Genomic DNA, 10494 nt, shown 5'->3' on the forward strand with positions numbered 1-10494 from the left:
TCTTTCTACGAATGCATCATCGTTTTTCCTTACCAGTTCTTACACGACTCTAGTGCCTCTATAGCCCTCCATTTATGTGCCATGAGGTGCATTTAAACATCTTATTTCTTTAATTTCTAATTTCCTTGTTTATTATTAATAATTATTATTATAATAATAAATCTATGATTAAATTTGTATAAATTATAATTGTAATATAACAAAAATCAGAGTTTTTAATTATAATACTAAGGTCAACATAAATTAATTAATATATGTTAGTAATTAATTAGGATTATTAAATAATTAGGTAAAGCATAATTATTTTACTTTTGTGATTCTTTTTCATTAAAAATCGTTCTTAACGATATATAATAAATGATCTTATAAAAAATAAAATTAATTTGTTATCATTTCTCATGTATGATAATTTGTAATAAACTTCTATGAAAATAAATGATAATTTTTATAAAAGAAATTATAATAAAGATGTAGAAAAGGTCATGATTTCACTTATTTTCCTGGACCATTTTTTGAAAGGCCGTGATACACCACCACTACTAGTTCAGACTAAATCCAAAATTGAGTAAAAATAAAATAATAAATAAATTTTTTTGTATAATATAAAAATTTTAATATTCAAAAAGTAACAAGTTTAAGATCTTTGAAATAATTTTAAAAATAATACTATTAAAAAATATTTTATTTAACTATACATAATGAATACCATATCAAATAAGCATAAACCTTTTCTTAATTAATTTCAATAATACGGAAAATATTATCACATCAAGGATGAAGGAAAGGCCATTGGTAATCACTACTTTTCCACAACTCATCATTCGGACATTCTTGATATATCGCTTCTATTATATAAAACAATTAAGATACACCCAATCAATCAAACAATTTTCTTGCAAGAACTATGTAAGTCTGCATTCTCTATTGCATAAAATCGAAACATGTGAATGCTATAAGAACAAACAATAATGTGCAGATGATTACATTTAGAATTTAGGTATATAAACTTATTTAAATATTTCTTCCACAATTATGTATGAAAGGAAGCCAGAAAGTAGTACCATTAAATAAATAATTTTGACCAATAAGATAAACCAATCCTTCAACATTAGGTTTTGGAATCATATTTACAAAATCTAATTAAACAAAATCTTATGTCTTTTCTCTAAGGTTAAAGAAGAATAACAAGTAATCTTGTATCATTTCGATGGACATAAACCATGTATATCCACTATTAATGTCCTTATATTTGCCACCAATGAGAAACAAACACCTCATATACTCTTATAACCTTTTTTTAATTTAATTTATCATGAGGTAGTTGTTTTTATTGGAGGCAATGAAAACATATAATATTGGCTATAGAAGATTTTCGTTCTATTTCAACCTCAAAACGTTATCGTTTGCTAGGTTTTCACATTCTATCCTATACAAAACAACTTCCTAAAATAATTTTGTGCCGTATTGTTCCCAAAGTCAAATATAATATTAATGCACAACTCAAAGAAAAGTTTTTTGAAACATTGCATGTTCAGAGTAGGGTGAGTCTCATGTGAAAACTAAATTTACCAAGATGATTGGTATGTTAAATGATAAATAAGAAAACTATAAAATAGAAAGCATTTGATTTGTTAAGAGCATAATCAAAACCCACTTTCAAGTCAAGTTAGGGAAAATGAGGTCTCTACTTGTCTCAGGTTCTGTTTGTCTTGCATTGGCCATAATATTCTTCAGTTTACCATCTGAAGCAAATAATGTTTACCTTCCATCAAAGTCAAGTCGCAATAAACCCTATAAACCACCCCTCATTCCTATCCCGGTGATCGTCTCTCCACCGTCATCTCCAGGACAAGAGCACGAGTCCCAGTATCCACCACAACCATCCGAATCAAATGACGTTTACCTTCCATCAAAGTCAAGTCGCAAGAAACCCTATAAACCATCTCTCATACCTATCCCGGTGATCGTCTCTCCACCATCATCTCTAGGACAAGAGAACGAGCCCCACTCTCCACCACAACCATCCCAACAAAATGACGTTTACCTTCCATCAAAGTCAAGTCGCAAGAAACCCTATAAACCACCCCTCATTCCTATCCCGGTGATTGTCTCTCCTCCATCACCTCCTGGACAAGAGCAAGAGCCCCACTCTCCCCCATAACCATCCGAAGCAAATGTCGTTTACCTTCCATCAAAGTCAATTTGCAAGAAACCCTATAAACCACCCCTCATTCCTATCCCGGTGATCGTCTCTCCACCGTCATCTCCACGATAAGAGCACGAGTCCCAGTCTCCACCACAACCATCCGAAGCAAATGACGTTTACCTTCCATCAAAGTCAATTCCCAAGAAACCTTATAAACCGTCCCTCATTCCTATCCTGGTGATCGTCTCTCCACCATCATCTCCAGGACAAGAGAACGAGCCCCACTCTCCACCACAACCATCCAAAGCAAATGACGTTTACCTTCCATCACAGTCAAGTTGCAAGAAACCCTATAAACCACCCCTCATTCCTATCCCGGTGATTGTCTCTCCTCCATCATCTCCAGGACAAGAGCAAGAGCCCCACTTTCCACCACAACCATCCGAAGCAAATGACGTTTACCTTCCATCAAAGTCAAGTCGCAAGAAACCCTATAAACTACCCCTCATTCTTATCCCGGTGATCGTGTCTCCACCACCATCTCCAGGACAAGAGAACGAGCCCCTCTCTCCACCACAACCATCCAAAGCAAATGACGTTTACTTTCCATCAAAGTCAAGTCTCAATAAACCCTATAAACCACCCTCATTCCTATCCTGGTGATCGTCTCTCCACCCTCATCTCCAGGACAAGAGCAAGAGCCCCACTCTCCACCACAACCATCTTCCACATACAAGAAGAGGCACCACTTTTGTTCACCACCATCTCCAAAACGCAAACACAAACACAACTCTCCACCGCCCCTATTCTAGAAGACAAGCACTGGCACAACCAACATCCTCACCATAAGCCCCATTCTGCCCCACCATCTGGACACAAGCACCCTCATCACTTGGCTCCGTCACCAAAACAAAACTAGAAATTTTATTCTTTCCATCAAGCTCAGGTTAATATTAAATTAACGATATGCTCACACATCTATTCTACATATTTTTCATATATTTTATTATAATTCACTAGTTTTTTTAATGCAACAACATGTATTAATTTGCAATGTATAATCTTAATATTTCATTTTCAAGGGTAAAAATATTTTGTACTGTCATCAATTTATTATACTAACTATATGAAAGTTAAACTCTAATGCTAATTTGAAACAAAAATTCACGTTGTGAGACATTGTTTTAGTATTAAATACTTTAAGTAGTCTACATTTCCAGTAAAATCTTTGTAATATTATATTTTAACAACGAACTAGTCAGGAAAGAAATATGAATACATATGTCTAATAATGCAGGGTCTAAATAAAAGTGTGAAGATAATGCCATCATCAATTAGTGTCTTTGGGAAAGTTCATCAAAGTTGATTATTGTTTACAGGAATTAAACCCATGGTTTTTTATTATATTGTGGAGTTTTAATAAAGGGAATTGCCCCCTCTTATGTATATGCACTTGCTTTCATGCAGTGTAATTTTGAGTGTGTGGAAGACAAAGCAATATATAAAATAATAATAAATATTTAGTCTTTCATACTTGGAACAAGTCCCTTTTTATTTTGTGATGTTGAGTGAGAGTCTCTTTTGTCATTTTTTAACTAGTTGAAGGGTGAACATAGTTTTAATTCATCAATAAATTTAAAAATGATATCGGTGGATATGATATCTAATATGAAGGTCATATAATTGTACTAATAAACGTTTTAAACAATGGTTACGTTGGGCTGCGGTTATGTAGAATTTTCCATTATAGGAGAAAAATTATGGGAAATATAACATATATGGCCATAACGACGTTCATGATAATTTTTGCAAACTCCAAAACCTCGATATTACAATGACAATTACAAGGAACAACTTGATTTATTTGTTGGGCTCATTTAAGTAACTCTAAAAACCGATATTTTCAAAATTAATGTGATATTACCATTCATCTTTTGAGATAATACACACAAGACACCTACAAGGAGTTTAAACGTAATACATATGATTGTAAAGGCATAACTACTAAAGCCTCTGTGGGGAAGGTATCCCCACAAACTATAAGTAATATCATATATAAAGTTGCTACTAGTATAAAAATAAAAATCCAAGGTGAAGGTACAAATTTTTTTGAAACTTTCTAATTTATAATTTTTGCATGTTGAGTTATGCTAATTATAAATATTTAATTTATAGCTTCACGAAGTAACATGCAAAAAGCCAATAGAATGGTTTTCTATGTTAAAGAAGTAGAAGATAATTCATTTTTTCTAATCTTACCCTTTACTTAAATTTAGAGTTAGGTTTTAAACATGTAGTGAGAGATGCAACTAATGAAAGAGCTTTCCAAAATATGAATATTATCAGGAATCATATACAAAATCATATAAGAGATGAATAATCAAATGAATGATTAATTAATAATATATACATTGATATATTTCGTATTATTTAAAGTGATAACAACATTGGATGTTTCCATAACATGAAAACTTCGTAGGATCAATTATGACAATCTATGTTGGATTTTATTCTTTATTAAACTTTCATTAAACGTGATACTTTGTTATTATAGTATAACGTTTTATAGACTTTACCTATAGTAAGGGTTGTGTGCCTCTTATACTCGCAATAGTAGTTATCATGTTTGTCATAAAAACTTATTATATTTTTAAGGAATTTTCTAATCTGTGCCATGTGGGACATCTTAAGGAATAGAACCAAGGCCTCATTACCCATTATTTAATAAACTGATGAAGCATACTAGAGGAAGGTATCTCTCCATTTATATTTTTCTGTTTATTTATTATTTATATTATGTCATGTTAATAAATGTCCATATTAGTTAAGATATCAAATTTGAAATTAAATAAAAGAAATCAATACATGAAAATGCGACTTTAAGTTTTTAAACATTAAATTCATGCTTTGGTTTCATAAGACGGTGTAAGGGCCCTCATTCAATTTATATTTACACTCATTTACATAATGATTTTATATTTCCAATTAATAACTAGGGTTATTTTTCTAATTCAAAATTAGTTCATGTGTATAAAATTTGCTATTTCAAAAGAACTTAATTAAACCTTCAAAAGATTTACATAAAACGGGTCAGATATTTATTTTATTATATGCTATTTTTAATTTGAAATCCTTCCTATTCTTAGGATATTAGCTAATATTTCTCTTTTAATTTTGTGGCCAATTTTTTCATGAATATCAAGTATACCTCACACGTGCAATGTTTTTCCTGGCCGACAGTATTACTCTCAGACACAAAGGTCTTGAGGAAAAATATTTAATGTGGCAACCTAAAGTGACGTCAATCATGGAGTCCAAGGATCTAGATTCCATGCCTTTGGCAACACTGTTCAGAAAGCTTCAAGAGCATGAGATGGGGCTTGGGCGTCTAACCATGCATGAGGAGTCTAATCGGAAAAAGAAAGGAATATCTCTTAAATCTACAACATCACAACCCATTGAAGAGATGGATAATGACGTCTCTGACTCAGACATTGATGAAGAAACGCTAAACCTTCTCGTGCAAAAATTTGGAAAGTTTCTAAAGAAGAAAGGAGGTTTCAAGCGATTTCAAAATAAAGAGGCGTGAGAATCAGAAAGAAAGGCAAGAATAAGGAGCGCTTCACTTGCCATGAATGTGGTAAGTCGGGTCACATGAAGTTCTAGTGTCCCACTTACTTGAAGAAAGTTGATTCAGAGAAGAGCACTCCCTGGGACTTCAAATCAAAAAAGGCATACATTGTTTGGGATGTACCGGAGGAAGAAACAACATCAAGCACCTCGGATGAAGAGGAGACTATCAAGCTATGCCTAATGACCATAACAGATGAGGCTTGCAGATCAGGTAGTAAGGATGCTACAAATAAGGTATATTCTGACACATCATCCTCTTCTGATGATTCTCTGTCATATGATGTTTTATATGATGCTTATGTTGAGATGCATGAAGAGCTTAAGAAATTGGCAAAAAATAGTGCTGATAGAAAAAGAATAATTTTGCTAAATGGTCAGAAAATAATTTAAATACAAAAAGAATTAGATGAGCTAAAATTGGAAAATGAAACTTTAGATCTAATTTATTCTTGTACTTCATGCGAATGCTCTAAAAATAATTTATGTCAAACAACTACTTGTGAGTCTTGCGAGGACATGAAAAACGAGAATTTGAAACTAAATGAAAAACTCGCAAAACTTACAAATAGTCAACACCAATTAGATACTTTGCTTAGTAAAACGAGAAACGTTGGTGACCACACTAGATTAGGGTATGTTTCCCCATCCCATAGAAATAGACCATATAGGAGACCTCTAACTCGTCCAAATAGAAATTCTAATAAGAAAAGTAGAGTTCCTACATGTTTCTATTGTGGCACACATGACCACACCTCTCATTCCTACTACATCAGGAAATATGGGATACTCAGTGGTGTTTACGCTTGGGTAAGAAAGGGAGATAACTCCCTGGTTACTAACAGAAAAGGACCTAACATAATTTGGGTACCTGGAACTAGCAGGTGATCTATTTTGCAGGTATGTCTACGAACACATGGGCAACATTGGTATCTTGATAGCGGATGTTCGAGACATATGACTGGAGACAAGTCAAAATTCCTAGACTTAACATTAAAAGAAAAAGTTTTTGTTATTTATGGAGACAACAACAAAGGAAGAATATTAGGCACTAGAAAGATTGACAACTCAACCTATGCTATAATCGAGAACGTTCTATACATAGAAGGTTTGGAACATAATATGTTGAGCATCAGCCAACTATGCGACAAAGGTAATCGTGTGTCATTTGATTCTTATTGTTGTATAATTCGTGACATATTATCTAATAATATAAAGTTTGTCAGATATCGTGTAAATAATATTTATATAGTTAATCTGGAGGATGTCACTTCCTTAATTTCAAAATGTTTTATTACAAAAGAAGATGACATTTGGCTTTGGCATAGACGAGTCGAGTACATTCATGTGAAGCATTAAGAAAAATTATCTAAAAATAATTTGGTTATCGGTTTACCAAAACTCGATTTTAAAACTCAGGATTCTTGTAACATGTGTCAAAAATGTAAACAAGTAAAAAATTCCTTTAATAAAAAGAATGCGATATCCACTACTAGACCTTTGGAGCTTCTCCATATGGACTTGTTCGGACCATCGCAAATTATGAGTTGAGAACAAGAATCTTCACCAAGACTAGGAGGTCTTGATTTGAGAACAAGAATCTTGGTTGGGGCTGTTTCGTGAGAAAGGTTTTCTCAGGCGATAGATAGAGTCAAACCAAGGGTTAGGTGTTCTAGATTTGAAGAAAGAAGCATCCTATGTTTTGAAAATTGAATTGGTATCTGTAATTATATGTATATTCAATATTGTGAACAAGAAAATCTCCCAGGATCAGAAGGGGAGGCTTGGATGTAGTTTGCAGTGGACCACAAACGAACCAGGATAAAAATCCCTCTTTGCACGTTGTTCTCTCCTTAAATCTTCTTTACTTTTCTTGTTGTTTCAATTCGAGTTAATAGCTGATATTTTGCATAATTGTACCCTCCCATATACTTGTTAATATGGCTAAAAAATATATGATTTATCTTTGCTCATTTGATTTTAAATAACTGTGCAATTTGTTGCTCTGATCATTCTGTTCTGTGTGTTTGTTAGTCGATTAAGACCAGTTGTTAGTCGATTAACTGGGCTGTTTCCAGAACTAGGTTTTGGTGCGAGAAGCGATAATTGATAACCGCTACACTTATTTAACCCCTCCATCTACATGTTCCTAGGCCACTGATACCTAACATAAATCATTTCTTAATTAATTTCAAAAATATGGAAAATATTATCACCACAAGGATGAAGGAAAGGCCATGGGTACTCACTACTTTTCCACAACTCATCATTCGAACATTCTTGATATATCGCTTCTATTATATAAAATGATTAAGATACACCCAATCAATGAAACAATTTTCTAGCAAGAACTATGTAAGTCTGAATTATCGATTGCATAAAATCAAGACATGTGAATACTATAAGAACAAACAATAATGTGCATATGACTAGAATTAGAATTTAGGTATATAAACTTATTTAAATATTTCATTTCACAATTATGTATGAAAGGAAATCAGAAAGTAGTACCATTAAATAAATAATTTTGACCAATAAGATAAACCAATCCTTCAACAATAGGTTTTGGAATCATATATATATTCCACACAAACAAAACAAAATCTAATTAAACAAAATCTTATGTCTTTTCTTTAAGGTTAAAGAAGAATAACAAGTAATTTTTTATCATTTCGATGGACAAAAACCATGTATAATCAATACGATTGGTATTTGCTAAATGATAAATAAGAAAACTATAAAATAGAAAGCATTTGATTTGCTAAGAGCATAATCCAAACCCACTTTCAAGTGAAGTTGGGGAAAATTGTGTCTCTACTTGTCTCAGGTTCTGTTTGTCTTGCATTGGCCATAATATTCTTCAGTTTACCATCTGAAGTAAATAATGTTTACCTTCCATCAAAGTTAAGTCGCAAGAAACCCTATAAACCACCCCTCATTCCTATTCCAGTGATCATCTCTAAACCATCATCTCCAGGACAAGAGCACGAGTCCAGTCTCCACCACAACCATCAGACGCAAATGACGGTTACCTTCCATCAAAGTAAAGTCGCAAGAAATCCTATAAACCACCCTTCATTCTTATCCCGGTGATCGTCTCTCCACCATCATCTCTAGGACAAGAGAACGAGACCCACTCTCCACCACAACCATCCAAAGCAAATGACGTTTACCTTCCATCAAAGTCAAGTCACAAGAAACCCTATAAACCACCCCTCATTCCTATCTCGGGTATCGTCTCTCCTCCATCATCTCTAGGACAAGAGCAAGAGCCCCACTCTCCACCACAACCATCCGAAGCAAATGACATTTACCTTCCATCAAACTCAAGTCGCAAGACACCCTATAAACCACCCCTCATTCCTATCCTGGTGATCGTGTCTCCACCACCATCTCTAAGACAAGAGCAAGAGCCCCACTCTCCACCACAACCATCCGAAGCAAATGACATTTACCTTCCATCAAAGTCAAGTCGCAAGAAACCCTATAAACCACCCCTTATTCCTATCTCGGTGACCGTGTCTTCACCACCATCTCTAGGACAAGAGAATGAGCCATTCTCTCCATCACAACCATCTGAAGCAAATGAAGGTTACCTTCCATCAATGTGAAGTCGCAAGAAACCCTATAAACCACCCCTCATTCCTATCCCGGTGGTCGTCTCTCCACCATCATGTCTAGGACAAGAGCAAGAGCCTCACTCTCCACCACAACCATCCGAAGCAAATGACATTTACCTTCCATCAAAGTCCAATCGCAAGAAACCCTATAAACCACCCCTCATTCCTATCCCAGTGATCGTCTCTCCACCATCATCCCCTGGACAAGAGCAAGAGCCCCACTCTCCACCACAACCATCCGAAGCGAATGACGTTTACTTTCCATCAAAGTCAAGTCACAAGAAACCCTATAAACCACCCGTCATTCCTATCCCGGTGATCATCTCGCCACCTTCGTCTCCAGGACAAGTGAACGAGCCCCACTCTCCACCACAATCATCCGAAGGAAGTAATGTTTTCCTCCCATCAAGGTCAAGTCGCAAGAAAACCTATAATCCACTCCTCATTCCTATCCCGGTGATCGCCTCTCCACCGTCATCTCTAGGACAAAAGAAACGAGCCCCACTCTTAACCACAACCTTTGATGCAAATGACGTTTACCTTCTATCAAAGTCAAGTCACAAGAAACCCGATAAACCACCCCTCATTACTATCCTGGAGATCATCTCTCCACCATCATCTCTAGGACAAGAGCAAGATCCCCACTCTCCACCACAACCATCCAAAGTAAATGACGTTTACCTTCCATCAAAGTCAAGTCGCAAGAAACCCTATAAATCACCCATCATTCCTACCCCAGTGATTGTCACTCCTCCATCATCTCCATGACAAGTGAACGAGCGCCACTCTCCATCACAACCATCTGAAGCAAATGACGTTTACCTTCCATCAAAGCCAAGGCGCAAGAAACCCTATAATCCACCCCTCATTCCTTTCCCAGTGATCATCTCTCCACCATCATCTCTAGGACAAGAGAATGAGCCCCGCTCTCCACCACAACCATCCGAAGAAAATGACATTTACCTTCCATCAAAGTCTAGTCGCAAGAAACCCTATAAACCACCCTCATTCCTATCCCGATGATCATCTCACCACCTTCGTCTCTAGGGCAAGTCAACGAGCCCTACTCTCCACCACAACCATCCGAAGGAAAAGTTG

General features: G+C 35.2%; 1 protein-coding gene across 1 annotated transcript; it reads left to right on the top strand.

Annotated features, from left to right (window-relative positions):
• Window positions 1676-10164, top strand: LOC109356299 (proline-rich extensin-like protein EPR1). Its single transcript, XM_019599625.1, has 5 exons — window positions 1676-2101; window positions 2279-2765; window positions 8604-8819; window positions 8894-9367; window positions 9458-10164. The coding sequence occupies exons 1-5, from the start codon at window positions 1676-1678 to the stop codon at window positions 10162-10164; spliced, it is 2310 nt and encodes a 769-aa protein (XP_019455170.1).

The sequence above is a fragment of the Lupinus angustifolius genome, chromosome LG09, assembly GCF_001865875.1.
Source record: "Lupinus angustifolius cultivar Tanjil chromosome LG09, LupAngTanjil_v1.0, whole genome shotgun sequence".
Lineage (NCBI taxonomy): Eukaryota > Viridiplantae > Streptophyta > Magnoliopsida > Fabales > Fabaceae > Lupinus > Lupinus angustifolius.

Excerpts from the sequence above, each read along its gene's own strand:
- LOC109356299 (XM_019599625.1), top strand. The coding sequence starts at position 1,676 with ATGAGGTCTCTACTTGTCTCAGGTTCTGTTTGTCTTGCATTGGCCATA. Across the intron at positions 2,766-8,603 it reads TTACTTTCCATCAAAGTCAA|GTTCTGTTTGTCTTGCATTG; the intron begins GTCTCAATAAAC and ends TACTTGTCTCAG. Across the intron at positions 9,368-9,457 it reads ACCATCTGAAGCAAATGAAG|GACAAGAGCAAGAGCCTCAC; the intron begins GTTACCTTCCAT and ends CATCATGTCTAG.